This window comes from Halyomorpha halys, unplaced genomic scaffold (assembly GCF_000696795.3).
Source record: "Halyomorpha halys isolate HHAL.00 unplaced genomic scaffold, Hhal_1.1 Scaffold111.1, whole genome shotgun sequence".
Taxonomy (NCBI): domain Eukaryota; kingdom Metazoa; phylum Arthropoda; class Insecta; order Hemiptera; family Pentatomidae; genus Halyomorpha; species Halyomorpha halys.
The window spans coordinates 1,714,302-1,735,113 of record NW_027109684.1 but is presented as its reverse complement, the minus strand read 5'-3'; the positions used below and the strand labels follow the sequence as shown (position 1 = coordinate 1,735,113).

The window sequence follows — 20,812 nt, the reverse complement described above, 5'->3', positions numbered from 1 at the left end:
CTTAGAAGTCTAAAACCCATTACTCTTGATAGTAGCAGTTTGTATTAATAAATTATCATAAGCTGAATAAGTAATTTACTTTATTTAAAATAAGAATTATCCAATTTTTAATCAAACTAATTTTTAGGTGAGCTACACAAAACTCTATATCTATGTATTTTTTTGGTTTTTGGAAGCATTGGCAATACACCGCTATTTGGTATATTCTTTATCGCTGTCTCAGTTGAAAAGTGTAACACCTCAAAAAATGGTTATTTTGAGATAATCCTAGCAATAAGGGTAATGACACAGACTCATCGTAAAACATATTGTCATAAAATCAAAGTAAAAAAATATTTGGAGATTTAAACTTTATATATCTTAACCCTATTGCTAAAATTGCATTCATATCTCAAAATTACCAATTTTTGAGACGTCACACTCTTGAACTGGGACAGCGACATGAATACGATACGATATATATGATATTGGACAAGGATTGAGATTTTGCTATATTTATTAATTAAATTATAATAAATATGAATGATTTATCAATGAAATGAAAATTATGACCATTTCTGTGTATATTGCACCCACAATATTTTAGGTGATTAGTTACTAAAGTAATCAATCTACTACATCTAAGCTAGTTATAGATGTAGTAGATTGATTAGTTACTAAAGTAATCAATCTACTACATCTAAGCTAGTTATAGATGTAGTAGATTGATTAGTTACTAAAGTAATTTATATTCTTGGTAAATGGTTTATTTTTATTAACAAGCACAATACAGTCTGCATTTTATCGTTCCAGACTATTTCATAAAACGTTACAAATTGAAAATCATTGGTATCACAAACTTCAAATTGGTTTAACAAACTTTTTTTTTTAGTTAAATCAATTTTTCTTAGATCAAATAAATTAATACATATACAATTTTTATTCTTTAAATTTATCTTGCAAATAGTGTTTCGATATTCACACACGTGTTAATAATATAATAATGTAATAATAAAACAAATATTTACATAACTTAATACTTAGTTAAAACATTACATCACAGTCTTAACTCAGGCACAACAACCAATAATGATAATTTCTTATTGAAGTATTATTCGTTTTTGTTTGATATTTCTATATTATGCACTTGCGTTTTTAAGCACATCACTCAGTCTTATGTAAAGCTCGGTTGCATAACCCTAGATATAATTTAAATATTAAAAATTATCACTTTGAATAGAAATTCTCCTCGTTTATTATTATTCACTGCTAAAGCTACTGAGTATTTCCCCTCTGTTCCAATATTTATTCAAAGTTTCGAATGAATTTTAATATCAGAATAAACTTTTAGCTTGGCAGATTACTAAGCATGCCAATATACTTTAATCATGAAGGTACTTTGAAAATCTGCTTTTGAATTATCTTCTTCACTACCACAGCCAGTCAATTACATTAAATGATTCCTTTATCAAAATTTCATTTCTTTACCGCTTATTTTTAATATATGATAATCCTTAATACTTTAATAAAGGTTTGATAGTAACTTTACGGAAAAATCTCTAAACTGAAATAATGTCTGAGAGAGAAGGCCTCAGGGCGTCGCGAAGTTTGTGCCAGAATATCCTCTGCCTCTTTGGATCCGAGTGCCATTGAAGATACACTCGAGTCTTCATGAGGTAGCGGAGCGTAGGAGTCATGTGAGCGTCCATCACATCCCCGAGCTTCACGAGGATCAGAGAGTCCTCGTGGCCTTCCTGTTTGAAGAATATCCTTTTGTGATGAGCCATCTGCAGCTCCCACTGGCACCACTGGGAGCGCGCAAATGCATCCGTTAATATCAAGATACTCTTTCTAGAAGAAGAAAGGCAGTCCACGACGCTTTGAGATATGATATCACCGGCTTTGAAATCTCTCTCGAAGACACAAAGCCTGTAATACGGGTCATAATTCTCCAGCATGGCCACAAGGCGAATAACGAAGTTTCTGTCCTCGTTGCAATAAGAGACAAAGGCGTCGTATTTATATTTACCTCGAGTGGACGAGAGTTTCTTCCCTGGAAAACTTGAACGCCATTTTTGCCGGAAAAGGAACATCCAGTACCTAATATACCAGCGGAGGTAGTAAGCAGCTACTAAGCAAGCAATCAGCGTAAGCAAGAAGAACGCACCTATCGCTGCTCCTATGAGTGCCCACGGAAGACACTCATAACTACCAGAACTCATTGACAGATAATCCGTGACTCTTTGCTCTATCCAAGGCTTTGGAAGGTAGCATTTGACAGCCGGATCATTTATCCCAAAGCTATTCTTCATGTAATCAGCACCGGTATCTTGAAAAGCATTGACTAGGGCGCAAGTGCAAGAAAATGGATTGCTTCTTAACTTTAGCACTTCCAATCCAGCGACATCTTCGATCATTTCATTCGTAAATTTGTATATGTGATTTGAGTTCATTATTATCTCTCGAAGCTTATAGTTATTTGAAAATAGCCTTTCAGTCCAAGGCAGTAGTCCGTTGTTTGATACGTCTAAAATCTCCAAATTAGGAAGTGGAGTAAACTGAAGAGAAACTAGTTTCGCCAATTTGTTATCCTTCAAAGTTAAGTATTCAAGCTTCGGAAGAAACATAAACATTTCGCGTTCAAAGAAGCTAGAAATGTCACAACTGTCGAGGCGTAGAGAGGTGAGGTTGGTAAGACCATAGAAAACAGAGCCGGGTAGTGCGTCCCTCTTCGTGAGCTTGTTATGGCTCAGGTCTAAGTATTCTAAGCTCGTCAGATTTTCGAAAGAAAATTCCACTATATGGAATATACTGCAATTAGACAAGTACAGATTCCGAAGAGAATAAAGACCAGTGAACATAAATCTCGAAATTTGGTAGAGGTAGTTGTTAGAAAGGGTAAGATCTTGTAATGAGACCATATTGGCCAAGGAATCGTCTTCGATTTCGAAGTGAGGCTTGACTAAGCAATTTTCACAAACGTTCTCTGATAGATCTAATTCCAAAAGACTGCTCAGGCGTAAACCCGGCAAAAGGCCAGGTAATCGATTTTTTGCCAAGACCAGCCGCTGCAAATTAGGCAAAGATGGGCTAAAGGTTCCCGGTTGCAGTTCGTAGCCTGAAACTGCACTCAAATCGAGTTCCCTGATGTTGGGCATAAAAGGAAAAGGGCTGCCTTCCAAGGAGCTCGGTATGGCGAAGTCAAAATGGTTTTCTTTGAGATCTATCGATGAAATATTTGTTTGAGCAACTAAACTGAAAAATTCGTAAGGGTTTTTGTTCAGAAAATTCGAACCTATTCCAAAATGTCGCAAAAGAGGTGCTGTTTTATTCAAGTTGATGACTAGCTTTGAGAGAGTTTCTGTAGAGAGTTTGTTGTTATCCAAATTCAAAACCTTTAGCTCGGTGAACCATGAGAAAGTATTAGGTTCAATTGCGTACAAACCACACAGCCTTAGTGTCAAGGTATCCAGTGCTGATCCGTCCATTTCAGCAAAGTTTTCTCTCGTCAGTGCTTGGAAAGGGTTGTCTGACAGGTCCAGGTATTTTAGGCTCGGGAGTACAAAAGGTCTCGAAGCTAGCGTTATTGAAAAAATGGATTTGATGTTATTCTTAATTAACCGGAGCTCTTGGAGGCTATTAAGTCCTAAGAAAACATCTGGAGGTAAGGTCCTGAGGTTGTAGTTGTTACTGATTGTGAGGTTAGTGAGCGAGGCGAGAGGACTGAATGCTCCTCCTTCGATCTTCTTCAGGCCTGTGTTCATGTTAATCGATAGGGAGCGGAGATGTTCCCAGGACTGGAAGGCGTTTTCCCCTATGGTCTCGATGTTGGTCGCCAAGATGTTCATGGAAGTAGCTGGCTGCCCTGGGTATTCAGGCACGCGGGAGCACTCGTTGCCATAGACGAAGAACTGGTTCGCTACGCAGATGACGAACTTGCAGCCATCAGCTTCTGGGAAATAGACGGCGTCGTCGGGCGAAGCGTCTGACGGGAACATCTCGGCCGGCCAGTCCCCGCTTCCGGCCACTTCGTGACAGACCACCACAGCCACCAGTATCATTGACAGCATTGTAGTACAACATAATAATCTGCAACAAGAAAAAACAAAAAAAAAAATGTTAGTAAATTGATTCTTAAATAGTCTTAAAAAGTCATAGATTTCGTATATTGTAATTTAAAAAAAAATTGATGATTTCGTTAAAAATCCGTAATATTTTTTCCCTATCAGAGAAAGTTTTATAACCAAAAATATAGTGCGGGTGTGGGGGGAACAAGTCCTGCCAGTGGGCCTAGTGGTCCTTTCTGCCAACCCCTGGTGGCTACCTGACTTGCCGCCACGTACTAACCAAGGCGGGAGTGTCAAGATTCATTCTTCGGGGCCGCCAAAAAATGAATATTAGCTACCCCAGGTGGGAATCGAACCCACAACGTTCCGATCCGAGCACACTAAAACTGGGTGTAACACCTGAACTAAATGTGCTAATTCAGTTTCTCAGGATTTTTGTTTTTGAGCTCGCCTGTTCACGTACACTCAAGCAAAAACTATTTTCGAGACTTAGTTATTTGGACTCAGGGAACCTAAAAATTTTATTTCAGATAAAAACTAGAATTCGAATTTTTTTAGGAACGCAATACTTAATTTTAAGTGAAAGTATCAAATTAAGTTATTGTTATTATTTGATAAGTAGAATTAATTTTTTTTTAATTGAATTTATTAATTCACATCTGTCTTGAGGTTGAACATGTGATATTTTGCAAAATTATAATAACATAAGTCGCATTACATAAACCAGTACCCATTGCTACTTTAATTGATTTCAGTAGTTTCCATGAAGCTCCCTCATCCAGTCCTTTTTAGTCTTCGGTACGCGTTGTCAGGAATGTTACTGTTAGCATTATCTTGTATTATCTATTGGTGTGGTGGTAGAGTTCGTCATGAAATGTCTTATATGGTGTTTTAATGTGGTCCTGTACAGTATGTATGTGCAAGTCAGTGTGCACTGGTCTGTTATTGACGTTCCCTGGAGATCGTTTTGATTCAAATGTTTGTAGTTTGTTTATGTGAGTTTTTGGCTTTACCATAGATTTGTGAATGGGTTTCAGTAATTCGGTTAATTTAATTTAATTAATTTTTTAAATATAAAAAAATGTTTGTTGACTTGTGCTATTATTACGTATTTGTAAACTTAAGCTCCTTGACAAGAAAAAATGCAGTTTATAGAACCCCTGACTGCATATGTTCTTTCTTAAGTAAACCCCCGTCACTAGGTAATATTGACGATTATCTCACTGCTAGGCCTCGGGTCTGTTTGTCTACTTTGTTAACGTTAAGTGAAGGCCACAATAATTCTCACTACATCTTGTTCTTCAAGACCCATCACAAAACATTTTTCTCTGATCACTTTATATTTGGAATCAGTATTTAATATCCAATAAAAGTCATAAATTCTCTTGTTTCTTGGATAACATTGTGAAAAATATTCCAAGTGAAACAATCTAAATAAATAAAGAAAAATAGAAATTTTTCACGTGGGGAGCTAAGTACTTTTTTTCAACCATTAAGTACTGGGTAAAATACTTGATTTGATTATTCAAATCATTATTATTAGAAGGTGAGATTGTTCAAATAAAATGTATACGCTACTTCTTCCTCAGAACACTTTTCCACCTCTTGGATGGGATAACTAAAAATTGATTGTAAACCTTACGGAATTCGCGAAATGCAGTTACATCAGATTTTTTCGACGACCTCCTGATTTATCCACAAACTCCACCCTGTGCCAGCTTGACGTTACAATAGCTCTTTATTAAGGATGTCGAAGTCAATAGAGATACAACCTCTTAATAACAGTGAAGTTAAAAACGTCCATAACATACTGAGAGTGCGCCAAGTAAATTCCCATTTAACTATCCGAAGGGTATGCTTTTAACTACACGTACACTGTGTACAGTGGCAGTTCCGGAAATTTTCAGAGGGAGAAGGGGCACACTTGAGCTCCACGTCAGTATCAGTCCTATATATATATATATATAGTTTAAATAACGTAAATTTTGAAATACAATTTAATTTTTGAATTAGGAACATAAAAAAAAAGGTGCCTCTTGTATTAATATGCAAAGTAGTTTTCAAAATAATTTTTTTTTTTTTATCACTAAGGAGAGGTGCACACTTCTTTATAAAAGTGTTTTGTTTTCCTTCAGTAAGGACTTATATTAAACGAATTTACAGGGAATTGATATGTAGTTCTATATCCTCTATTTTTTAATTTCTTGAATCGATTACACGATAGCTGATCTGACTGATTTCCATCTACTGATGCTAATAACAGATACATGATCACATTGAAGATTTATGTTTGGTTTTTCGTTAACAATGAAATTAAATTTAGTTATTTAATAATAATTAGCAATTAATCATAATTAACAGATAAATAATACAAAATAACGGGTATCAAGAAACAATTGAAGATATGCTTGGATGAAGGTGCCCTGTTACATTACTAGAAGAAAAACACATGATGTGGCGGACTTGGAACATAACGATAGAACAGTTTTGTTAAATACCTTTCCTGTTGCCTGAAAAGAATAAACAGGAATCCACAATGCACAATATAAGTAACTTTTAAGCTATCTAATTATCAAATATTTTCTGAAGCGGTTTAGAACAAAGGAGTTGGGATGGGGCGCACTGGAAACAGTTTACGACTTAGTGGTCCGCAGATTTCCATTGGTTGGTAACCACTACAATAAAACTATATTCATTCATACTCAAACTTCACACTCTATAACCTCAACCTTCGAGGTTTTATTTAAAATACATTAGATGAAATTAATATCTTTATCGTTTTCATTTTACTGAATATGAAAGTTCTATCAATAAAGTGGCACTCTCGGGGGGGGGGGGGAGAAGGGGAGAGGAGGGGGTTATCTAGAAGTAACCAAACTGTTCTGACCATAGTTGGGGTTGGAGGTCAAGCTTTCATTACGTGGGACCGACACAACAATGAAATAATCGACACCCCAGGCCGGATTCGAATCAGCGCCACCAAGTTCCCAGGTGATAAATACATGCGCCTCAACCACCTAAACTACGGACGGCCCCCAATTATTTAGCTAAGCTTGTTTATTCTAAATGAATGGAGCCGTTATATTTTTTTTTTTTCTAGAATATGTGGTAGTATCAAAAGTGCCTCTTGCAGTCCTCATGTTCAAATTCATAGTTCTAGATTTAAGTTTCACCATTCATTGTTTTTAACGTAGTTTAAGCTATATATTAATTCTCAAATATCTTCAAGCTCCAAAATCTGTATACGATATCTAAATTTACAAAGACAGAATAAACAAAGAACAGAATAAAGGACGGCGTACAATAGGCCCTGAGTGGCCATCGTATACAAATGTACGGGAGGAAAAATAAAACAAAAGAAAGACCTAATTCTAAATCATGTTCTCATGGGCCACGGGAGGTCATTTATGCTATCCAGGACCGAAAAAGATTTTTTGCCACTATGATTTCCCTAGATTTAAATCAAGATTACCTTCTTCGTTTCACCATCTTGTCCATTCATTACATTCTTAATACGAAAATCCTCTGATAATATTTACTAATTTTCAGATACTCGGACAATATTTTGCTGGAACATTGCTTTGTTGTAGAGAAAATTGAAGACCTTTCCTTTTTTTTCCTTCTGAAAATTTTTTTAACATCCTCCCCCCTCCCCCCAAAAAAACTGTTTATACAAACTGTCCTTTTGAAAGACTCTCAAAGTTTTTACGCATGCAAGTAATTCTTCATTACTTTTATAATTCAAATTATTATTGTTTAGGATTACATTTAAAAAAATATACAAGTGATATTTTAACTGATTGTTGAAAATATTGGGACTTTGGCCTCAGTGTTTTAATGAAGATATTCGAAACCCGTCCAGTCTAACAGGGAGCTGTAAAATATTCTCCGAAATTCATTATGCGATATTAAACAAGTAATTAATTAAAATTCAGGTATCGGAATAATGGATCTAATGAGGTCTCAAAATAAAGTAGGTATATATATGAAATATTCTTATTTTTGTTTTGTTTTTTCGAATTATTTGTTAAAGTTTTTTTGTTTTGTTTTTTATTAGGAACTGAACACATCCAAATCAATGTCTTAATATAGCCTTTCTTTATTCAGACCTTCCTTATTTTGGTTTATTACACCCATTAATGAAACTTTGTAATCGATAATTTTTAATTTTCTACGTTGTTTTTATTATTTTTTTACTGATATTTATTTTGGTTGAAATTCTGTTCGTTTTTAGTCAGTTTTCAGATCGATATATATTTGTTTTACGGCTATTCCTTCTTAATTTTTTTTTACGTTATTCAATATGTGTATTTTAGTCATTTATTATATTTTATTTATTTTTACTTTTACTTGGTTTATTTTTTCTTGCTGTAATTTTAGTTATTTATTTCTCTTTTTTTTGTTTTATTTTATTCTTTAAATATATACTTTTAAATAATTTTCTATGTATTGTAAATTTGTATCTACATATGTATAATTGTATTAGTTAATAAAAGTTAAGTAGAATATGTATCTCTTATGGTATATCATATGCATAACATCGTTTCATTAACCAATGTATATTCTTTATATCTAAAGAATAAAATAATAAAAAAAATATATAGAAATAAATAATTAAAACCAAAACAAGAGAAAATAACAACAATAGCAAAAACAGATCAAATAAAATAAATGGATAAACAGAATTAAAAGAGTACAGTAAATAAGTAAAAAGATTGTGTAATATAAAAACATAACTCAAATAAGATATAGTCCGAAAAAAAAGTTAAATGTAAACAATCTAAAAACAAAGAAATTTTACTTTAATTTTCCACCCAGCCTCGTGAAGTGGGTTACCTCAATTGAGTATAAATCTGGCGGTCGAGCGTGATGTTGACCAAATCAACTCCTTGCACAACCATACTACAGTACTAACAGTACTACCTTACAAAGTACTATACCCCTGACCCTTCATGGATTGTACTGGTACAACCGTATAAATATATATACACATATAATAGTATAGATAAATATATAGTATACATGATATTTCTTCAAATTATTTTGAACAAACGGTATTTTTAAAATGTTGAAAAAGTTTTAATGGATTCTGTAAGGATATCCTTCCATCCATTTCTTACGTGCAAGCCACAGGACATGATCTGGAGTTGGTATCAAATAGACCGCATCTAGGCCGCCCGAATCCACTATGAAAGAATACTTGTTGGTCAAAGTGACAGAGGTACTGTGTGTCAGGTCTTGCCACATAGCCTATCTTTCCTCATCTCTGATAGGAACACGGAGAGAGTTCTGTAGTGTTCTGTGTCCTACATAGCGGGACACGTACTCAGTTGCTCTGGATAAGTCGAAAAAAAAAATAACTGACTTCCACAATGCATGTATTTCTGCATGTAAGAGTACGGAAATGTATGTAAACTTTGATTAGAAAGTACCTAATTTTGTGTATAAAAAAGTTGTACATTCATTATTTATAAAATATCATAAGTATAAACCTACCCATTAGCTGCCTCTCTTTAGAAGCGAGAAATTATTTATTTAATAAAAATTAAATTTTTTCAAACAAATTCTAATTGTAATATCTAATAAAGTACTGCTATAGTCATATATAATGTTCTTAAAATGTTGGTTTCAAAAACAACTTAATTGACTATAGCTTGCCCCCCCCCCTAGTTTTGATCCAGGGTACGCCCTTGATAAAAATAAAACATTATTTAATTTCAAATATATCATAACTAAGAAATAACCCCTTCAGTTATAAGGGATGGAATGTTAAAGCATATCTCCTCAAACATATATAGGTCGATTGTTAGTGAAAATGAACATAAATAATGGAATTCTAGAGAAAATTCAACTAAAAATATTTAATATACTAATGGGAACGGAAGCAGTAGGGAAATTATCCTCGAGTTAACCAACCAGAATGGGAGGGTCGAGTTTTCATTCTGTGGTAACTCCAGGAATTATATATTAACCCGCCCAGGTTGAAATCGAACCTGTGCTGCTACAGAGATATGATGCTAAAGGGATACCTCTACTTCCTCTAATATACTCAAACTCAATATATTCCAAACCATTTACTATATCTCTAGAAACATGTAGAGTTTCTCACTATATCATATCGGCATTTGTAACAACGTAAACAGTTTCTAATGTATAATGCAGTTGTTCTTATGATGACGATTGGCAACGCTTGGAGAAAGCTCTCATTTAAGAAGGATATTTTTATTTATTTACTTTATTTATTGTTATTTACAACTGTATAAAATTATATATAACAAGTAAAATTACTATTGGATATAAAATAACATGATACAAACATGGGGAGAATCTACCCTTTGAGAGAACTCCAATTACGTTACTAGATAAGAACATCTCGGGGCCATCTTATTTTCAGACGCTTAGTTTCAGACGATTATAGGTATCATATGGAATATTGAGGTCCTGATGGATGACTTGATTTTTGACAAAGTAAGGATTTTTGATTGGAAGGATTGTATACGAGAAAAAATCGATGGTTTAGTGGAGCCCCAAAGCTCAACTCCGTATGTCCAGATAGGCCGTATTATAGTCATGTAGACAGTCTTTTGTAGTGGATTGGAAGTTTAGACCGTTTGTCTAGTAAATGTAATGGAATCGACAAGCAGTTTCCTGTGTTTTCAGTCTTGTATGATGATTCCATCTCAGTCGTTTGTTCAGATGTAGTCCTAAGTAACGGATTTGTTCGACAGGAATGAGTGGGGTATTATTAAAGGATACCTTGGGCAGGAAGTCATTGGTGTACGACGAAGGGTAAATGTGATTTGGTGGGATTTATTGGAATTCTCCAATTTTGGCACCATTCTTCAAGATGTGGGATTATTGGTGAGTATGGTGTGGTGAGAATAGTGTTAAGATGGGTTGAGATGTCAACTGTAAAAACTTTATAGAGGATAGGATCAAGGATACTACCCTGAGGTACACCAGCTGACTGAAGAAATAGCGGTGAATAAGCGCTGTTGTTCAATGAGATAAGAACGGATAATGTAGAGAGATATGAAATATAATTTTAAAAATTCAGTCACTGTGTTTGAGCTCACATTGTTTCAATTCACTTAAAGAATATTTCTATGTAAGACATTGAACTTGAAAATTGGTTGAGCCGTTCACTCAAAAAGTGATTACGAAACTACACCACGGCTGACTTAACTAATCTTATCTCCAATAATTTTGATGTTTGAATCTCAAATCGTTTTAAACCATTCAAATAATTTTAATAATAAAAGCTTGAAAATTTTATTAGCCGTTATTTCAATATTTGTTCTATATCAGCAAATTAATAGGTTATAAACACTCCTAACCACAATAATCACCTTTAAGCTCCACCGTAGTTGGATAAAAAATATTTCCTGTATGTATAAAAAAAATCAAACTTTTTCATCAAATTAGAAAAGTTAACTGTTTCATTCGACCCCTCTGATTTCAATAGAACAGGCATTTGAAAACTTTTTAACTCCTCATTCATCTTCTTCACTCTTTTCTATAGAATTCCTGTTCAAAATAAACTCTGAAAAAACAATTAAGAACTCCCTCGGGGAGAATGTTCACATATTTTTTATCCTAAATATATTGTAGCGGAGTACAATAGCTGTCAGAGCGAAGGAATTCTTTGGTCCCGGAAAGATTAAAAACATGAGACAATACAGACTAATCAACTAGAGTGATGTCCTTATACAAAGGCAGTGTCCTTTTGAATAAATAAATTTATATTGGTGTGTTACAAATCATTACAGAACTAATGTTTTAGTGTAATAATATGCATTTCTTAAAATTAAATTTAACATATCAATAAAAATTCACAATCAAATCATACTTTACAAATAAATTTAATTCTTCTAAGAATGCTGGAATATGATTTAGATCAAGTCAAATCGGTTCCTACTCATATCCTACTATTTAAATCATCATATTTTTCCTTTAACACTTTAAGGGCATGCACGAACCGTTTGTTTCGCTTACTGCCCAGGAAGATAAAAATTTCATACAATGACTTTTCAAATATTTTGTAACCACAAAAATTTGTTTTGCAAGTGCAAATAGCTTTTTCCTTCCAAGAATGTAACAGCTTACCGAAATACAACAAAGCTGTTTAAATATGATTGTAATCGAGATAGATCGGACCCTATGGGCTTGACAACCCAGCCTTATAAATTGGAAACCCTTAATTGGGTAAAAAATCTGGCAAATCACCTTCTTGCCCAACCGTTGGTCTTGCAACAGTACTCGCTTACAAAGTACTGCACCTTTAACCCTTCCTGGATTGTAGCGGTACAGAATTTAATTTTCTTTTTTCTTTCATAGTTTTCATTTATCCACTTTTCATTTGAATTCATTTTCACAATATTTGAGGTACTTTACGAGAATTAATTTTGAAAATTTTACATTTAAACCCTGTTAATCTATTTCAATAAGGATAAAACGTAGCTAATATTAAATATCACTCGATTGTACGTTGATACACCGAGTTCAAAAACGCGAAAAATCTATTTTATTAATACTAATATTAAAGTGGCACTACTGGCCATTCGATTTTATCGAAAAAGTTGCTGTTACATCCCAGACTTTATACCTCCCTATAAATATATTATTTTAATTATGACTTATCGTTTTTCAGCCAGGCTGTTCACAGACGTATGTCAGTGTAAATGTGTCTGTAAAAATGTGTGTATACACATTTTATACGACTAGGTTATTAGAGCTCAGTGGATTTCCGTCGAAAACTCAATTTCAAAATTTTGCACGATCGCAATATTTCCCCATACCATATATTCCATAAATTTGTCAGTGAAAGTAAAACTATAGAACTAACTTCATAGGTGCTTATTATATACTAATATGAGGGAGTTCCCACCGGGACAAAGCTACCATTGCCCAGAGTTAATCTAGGAATGATATAAATAAACTTTCTTTATTTTCTGAAATTGCAGGAAATAAAGTTGCTGGCGCAGCTGGTGCTCGGAGACAGAAGTCTAGAGCCTTATTTTCAAATTTACGCCATTCTTAAATATAACTCTGACACTTAATTATACAGGACAATAAATAAATACACCAAGCGACAAAACAATAAACGGGTTGAAGTTTCAATTCAAAATTTATTTTCTTTATAAAATTTTCAAATATTCTATATTGTGTTGTATACATGAATCATTTGCAAAAAAAAAGTACATTAAATCTGTACTGATCAATATAAAATATTCCATATTCTTGATTTTAAAGGGGACTTAAAATAAAAATAAATTTTAAAAAATTCTAGATAAAAACTTATTCGTTCAATTAATTTTTGACCAAGATATTATCATCATATAGAATTTTATGAATAAACTACATTCATTTAATTTTAAAGTTTGTTTATTTTTTTTCTGAGTTTGACTATGTACTAAATTCAACATCGACATTCTTTGGACTTAAATCTATTATACTTATCTGTACAGTAATGTCCTACAATGTCAAAAATCTGACAATTTTTTTTTGGTTTGTCTTTAATTCTAATCTAAAATAGTCATAATCTTGTTACGAAAATATTTATTTGTATAGTTTATCCATAAAAATGAATAAATGTCAGGGTTCAGTCCAAAGACCTAAGATTTTAGGTTTAGGGGGAGGAGGTTTAAGATGGGGAGACCCTTTAATTATGTGAATGTAACAAGAAGTAATGTGTATGTAACAACATCTGCTGGCAAAAGCCATCTATTGGAGCCACCTAGAAAGACTGTTAAAGCCTGAAGACTTTGCAGGGACCTCTGGCCTGCTCTCACCCATTTACAAGCCCAGTGGACACCAAAGATGTTCAGCTAAGCAAAGCAGGAAGCAGAGCGTGGCACTGGGGGCACACAGCCCAGAGGTCGGCATATCAGCAGCGGAGCCCCAGAACAGGTGGCTCATCTCAATATGGGGTTCACACCAAGTAAGAGAGCTTATCATCTTTTTTCATCTCCGCAATATAACTTATCAATCTAAATTCGGTCAACATCACAAACAACGGAATATATCTTTTGGCTTACCCTACCTCTCTACAGCTTATTTCAATTTATCTTCAATATATTACTTAATTTCTATTTACTATTTCTGTTATAATAAAACCCCTTTTGATACGGAGTGCTTAAAATATGATTCAGGCATTACTCCACCAAAAACTGGACCCTGGACTTCCTGTCTGATCAAAACAGTCTGGAATGTTACAGTCCGGTATTTAATATCGATTTTTAAATTACTCCCCAGTAACCATACCCCTGTGAACTGTGTACGTTGAAATTTATAAAAAACGGCATTTAGTCTGAATGACTATATACGGCATACGAATAGATTTCTCTTGACTGGCCTTTATATTTCTTCAGAAAAATGTGAAAGGAATTGTACAACATTAGTAGATTCTGAAAACCTGATAAATGTCGTGGATCTATACACCGTCCAGTTTGAAAAGGTGAGATAAATTTCTATTATGACTGGTAAGTGTATATTTCCTTTTCCAGTTGTAGCTGAGCTCTCAACCGGAATGGTGAGTTGAAAATGTTATTTTTTTAATGTTATTTTATGCCATGAATGTCACATTGTTTTATAATTAAAATAATATGTTTTTTTTAAGTCCTTGTTTAGTGAGTTATTTATCTTAATTGTGTGTTTGCGTTTTATTTTGTATAAATATAGATCTCTGAAAGAACTATTTAAAATGAACTGAAAAATCTCATAACCTTCAAAGATCCATGAATGTCACGACTCGAGTCAGTGGACTGTGACATTCCTGGGATGTCGTGTTGTACACAAATATAATTGACGTTTGCATCACATCGGAGGTCATCGGAAGAGTTTCAACCCATATTTAAAACACATTCCATAACCTTTTGAAACACAGTTTTTATTAAAATTAATTAACACAGTATTAAAAACATAATAAATTAAATTGTAGGAAAATAGTCCGGGTGGCGGTCAATAAATATATGAGATTAGTAAAAGAAAACCATTTATTGTTAACCAAGGTTTCCCCCCACTTTGCAGGGCTTCATCAAGGCTGTCTGAATGAAGAGATGACAAAATTCATTCTTATCAGTTGGTTAACAATAAATAGTTTTCTTTTACTATTTTGATATCTTTATTGACCGCCATCTGGACTATGCTCCTACAATATACTTCATACAGTTGACCGTATGAGGATCTTCAGATGACGTCGCAGTTAGGAGATGTTTATGTTATCACTCGTTATGGCGCACCAGACCACAATCAAAAACTTATCAACTAGGTTTTTGATTGTAACCTTTTATATTGAAAATTTCCCATATGTGTTTTTAAGTTTATTGTATTGTTTATTATATCGACAATAAATGCAGAATTTTGCAAAAGGAAAAACAATTCTGTTCAGCCTGTTGTAAAAATTAACAAATTCGTGAATTAAAAACAAAAAATCCAAAAATGATTTATTGATTAAAATCATAATTTCGCATTGCACTAACAAAGTTTCGATATATTTTCCTCCATCATCAGGTTACAAAATCTCTTTGATTAACCAAACAATATGATCGATATGTTGTAGCATTAACTATTAATTTATAAGAATTATCTAAATATTCCCTTTAAAAAAAATTGCAATTTTTTTATCTTTATATTAAATGTTAAAACAATTCTTTTTTATTAAATCAAATGTTATTAGTCTCACTATTCAAATAATATTTCTTATATCTTATTGTTTTGATAATGTAATAAACTAAATCAAATATGATTAAACAAATTTAATAACAATGATAGTTAAGACGTGAAAATTTGAACTAAAATAAATAACCAAAGACTTAATATAAAAAAATTTACATATATATGTATAACAATTATAAGGTTTTGTATAACGTCAATCATTATTCACAAACATAAAGATTGATGTTTTTTTTTATAAATACTTAAAGAAAAGTGGAATAGAATTATAATTAATCTTTATCTTTTAAATTGTATAAATAATCAATCAATATCTGTATCAATGAATGATTTCAGAAGAGATTTTTTTATATTATGTACTAAATAATTTGAAGTTTTTATCAAGTTAAACAAATATTTCTTTTGCGCATTCCACCCAGCTATGGAGGTAATTCATTCAAGTTTATCTTGTTATGAATAACTTTAAAGTAATAAACGCATATCATCTTCAATTGTGTTTTTAAGTTCTTTTACAAGTTCAAGGTATATATTTTAGGCAAAAAATTGAAAATACTAATTTTTTTTTTTCTATTTTTCTGTCCTATTTTTATTTCTGGTATATTAACATTCGATTTTAAGATCTGTTTATACAAAAAAATAAGTGGTTGAATTTAGTCCCTAAACTATTGAATAACAGATTACGTGAAGCAGAGCATTCTGCCGGCATAGCGAGTTAGTAAACAAAGCTGGCTAAAATTCCTCAACAGAACAATTAACCGTAATTGCGTATTGTTTGAACATTCTGCGAATTCCAACTGTTGCACATTATAGGATTTAATGGTAGGTAACCTTTGTGGTTTCTCAACCACAATGAAGTAATTGACCGGTAAAATAATATTTTGCGCCAAATGAGAATAATAATATTTCAAACTATTCAAATATTACATCTGCTATTTTTATAGCTATTGATAATTATTGATTCAAAAGTTTTGCATATCATATTTTCAGCAATGGATTTTGCGGAGTTTTTATTGGATTTTTCATTAGAGTTAGGAAGATTGCCCCAGGATGATTATAATTACATCTCTATGACGTCATAAGATACTTATATTTTGCTTCCAATAAAATTTCATTTTACCTAAATATATTATGAACAGCCTTTGCATGCGAGGTCGCGATAGCTGAATGTGTTGGCGTTACCGTAGCAACCCCTCGCGTCTACTTCAGCACATGTTCGAATTTTGGAAGGATTGACTTTTATTTCTAGTTGGGCCTAAAAATTCTTTCGGTGAGTTTTGAACAAAGGGCAGTTTAAGATCTCACAGACTTCTAACAAGAAGTAACAAAACTGTTAATATTTAAATTAATAACTTTGGAAAGAAGGGTGTTTCATAAGAATGCCATTCATTTTTAATAGAATCGTAAGAACTACTGTGTAAGAATATATATGCTCACATTGCTCATATTGTAAATAAATGTTGTGTGTAATCTTCAATTTGGAAAATAAACATACCTTATACGAATCTAATTAAAATGTTGAGGAGAAAGTAGATTTCTAAAACGAGTTATTTTCGAATTTTTATTTTTGTTCATTTTTTTTTAAAAGTTATGTGCTATCCATAAAGCAAAAGAATTTTTTATTTTTAAAAAACACTTAAATTATATGTTATTTAACGGTTTTAGGAAAAAAATTATTATACTTCATGGTAATCTAATTAATTATTTTTAAAAAGTATTTAAATAAAATTTTGTAAAAGGCTTTGGCTGATTTTTTTAATTCTACGCTTCACATAATCATGCACATATTCTACAAAGATCTTTTACACAACTAAATTTAAAAAAAAAAAAAAAAAAGGTAAACAATTATGAATAAATATGAAGAAGTAAAAAAACTCTTGATATTTAAATTAATGACTTTGGAAAGAAGGGTGTTTCATAAGAATCTCATTATTAATAAAATGCATAAAAATTTATATGCTAATATTGTACATTTTGTAAATAAATGTTCTTTGTAATCTTAAATTTGGAAAAAAAATTAAAGTATCTTACTTAAATGTAGATGAGAAGTAGATTTTTAAAACCAGTCATTTTCAAAACTTTAAATATTTTTTTAGTTAACAGTTATGTCCTTCTACTATCATCGAGCAATAGATTTTTTATTTAAAAAAATGCATTTAAATTATATGTTATTTCACGGTTTTTGGGGAAAAACAACAACATCTTTTACTTCATAGTAATTTAATTAATTATATTTTAGAAATTAATTAAATAATTTTTTAAAATGGACATGGCCGATTTTTTAATTCTATAATTCACATAACCATGCATAAAACGTACAAAAATTATCTATATAACTAAAGTAAAAGAAAAAAAGTTCATAAGAATTTTATAAAAATCTAAAAAAAAAAAAAATATTCAAGAACCTTTTAACTAAATCTTGTGAACATTCAGGGGACATTACTGAGTATTTATTTATGCCTGACCCAAAAAAAAAAATAAATAAAATAAAAGAAAATTGATATTTCTTTACTTATATGTTTTCGTCATATTAAATACTTCCTGCAACTGTGCAACACGCGAGTTTGCTAAGGTAAAACCTTAACACCCTGAACCATCACGAACTCTAGAGGGGAAAACCAACCACAAATTAGTACATATTTCTTTCCGGGCTTGTGATTCTCTGTACATGTTTTCATGTACCCTCTTCGTTTTTACTCTTTCGTTTCTACTACGGGATCTTTGAATACGCCAAGAATATTATTATAATAAGATAATGATTTAGCTTATATTACCCTAATATCAGAAATGAACGCGTAATCAGTTAAATATTAAACTTACCAATAGCACACGAATAAAATCTTCTCCTAGGAGACAACTGCACTAATAGTACTGTTGCAGACAGTGTGAGGAAAACAATAAATATGTAAAACTGTGGCAGGCGAGACGAGAACCCCCCACAGCGGCTGGGTACACAGTCTAGGGTTCATTATTCCAGTCTATTCAACTGGATGTGTACCCGACCCAATTCCACACCGATACGCCACTCCGCGAATTCCACCGCGATTACTAAACTCGATTGTCTGAATGCTAAATCGATTATTGTTAGTGTGTGTTGATTCGATTTTTAATTAAATCTATAAGTATTAAAGCTATAACACAAGCATTTCTACAAATACTCAAAAGTTTGTTTCAAATCACATCTTATTGATGAAAGTATCAAACAAATATGATGGGATTATAGCTTCGTCAAAATCGTTCAATTACTTGCTTGTTTATTGCCATGGCATATTTTTGGTCACCATATTGTGTGCACATTTGAAATTGAAATAATGTTGGTAAATTTTGTCTTTGAATTTTGTATGATAGTGATATTGGCAAAGATCTAACTTAAGAACAATAAGTAGTTTCATTGTTATTATTTTTGGAGATAGTTTTAGATAATTGACAATCACATATAGAACTGTAAATGGCAACGCAATAGAGCAGTTCTTTCCAAACTTTTTTTGTTGACGAAACATTTTGGTACTAGTGAGAAAATGGCTTAACCCTTTTGGTAGAAGTAGGTAAATGGTGGAACCCTCAACTATCATTTGATACAAACAAAGTGTCAAATGCCATATTTTCAGCAAAAGCTAAGAAAGAGCAGGATGCCAACACAAATCTGTGCAAAACTGAAGAAAATCTGAGACATTAAGGTTCAATACCGTGTTGAGTTAACGTGGAATGACCAATTCATAAATCATTTCGCGAAAACCCTGGTAGGACTCAGGGAACCCCGGTTGGGAACCACTACTACAAAAATTCACTCACCTCAACCATAATTTTTCTATGATAAAGGATTATTTTGGTATGTCGGCAACCTAACTCATCATTCCTGCATCCATGCCCACCAACTATAACGACAATTAGCCCAGTAAGTGCAAGCGAGCCCCAATAAACACTATGGACATGTCATAACATGGCTACAACATGCCAGCAAAAAAAAAAACGGCTGAAAAGAAGCTAGTAGAGGGACCTGCTTGACTGGCAGCAAATGTTAATTACATGCAATCATCAGGTGCCTACTCTTTTTTTTTTTTTTTTTTATCTTCTTCAAGTTGAGTTCTGATCAGTTTACTGATGCTATAATTATTTAATTTGCGAAAATAAAGTAGTTTAAAAAATTCAAAACAATCCTCATGAAAAACTATTTCCTAATTGTATCAACGTTTGTAAAAATCTATTGAAACTACATTGTTGTTGTTTTTTTATTACTCCAAGATCCTTCTTTCGCAAGTTTACAACTGCAATTAAATCAGCAACGATATTGTAAAAATAATACACTCCTAAATTAAACGCAATAACTATTATTATTCGATTATCTTAACAATCGATCATATACAGAGCTGTAATTATTTTTGAGTTAAGCATCAGGCGATGGAGCAGCAAGGTCAGTTTGCTTTATGCAGTTTACTTTTTTACTTAGCAACAATCAGAATTTGCCAAGGTGGTTCTTATTCAATAAATTTTCAAAAAATTGTACTTAAAAAACTAAAGGCAAAAATTATTTTCAACCAGGTAAATTATTTCTTTTTTACAAACTTACAAATTCTTTGACAGTTTTTATTTATCCATTTTTTATTTCTACTTAATAAATAAAATCAAATGTGGTTACTTTAGAGGTAGCCATTTCCCAAAATCGTTTTTTTTTTCGGTTGGCTCTGTAGACCTTGTAGATCACAGGCCGTCCGAACCATCCAACCTGACTTGGGCCACCCACGTGATCTCTTGCCTACTATACCGGCATTCATTATTGTGTAGAGGTGTCCTGATGTATTGCTTCGAGCCACACGTCCTTCATATAATGAGATATGAATTCGACACGTAAGCCCTATTAAATATTAATATTAGAAACTGAAATTTATTTAATTGTACATTAGTATAGTGAATATAATAAAAATTATTAGAACTATTTTCAAAGAACTAATAAAAAGTGAAAAATCAATTTATAAACTGACTCTTCCAAAAAGTCTATTTTAGCCTAAAGTTTTTATATCGTTTGGGAGGTACAACCTAGCTTAAATAGGTGATTTCAGCTCTGTAAACGGTACCGTTTTTTTAGTGTAACTATTGTA

General features: G+C 32.5%; 1 protein-coding gene across 1 annotated transcript in view; it reads right to left on the bottom strand.

Moving 5' to 3' along the window:
• Nucleotides 1–724: 724 nt before the first annotated feature.
• Toll-9 overlaps nucleotides 725–20,812 on the bottom strand; it is a 106,179-nt gene continuing 86,091 nt past the window's right edge. The window contains exon 3 of the mRNA XM_067047822.1: nucleotides 725–4,068. Coding sequence (XP_066903923.1) covers nucleotides 1,539–4,068 — 2,530 coding nt within the window. The 3' untranslated portion in view covers nucleotides 725–1,538. The remainder of the gene's footprint in view (nucleotides 4,069–20,812) is intronic.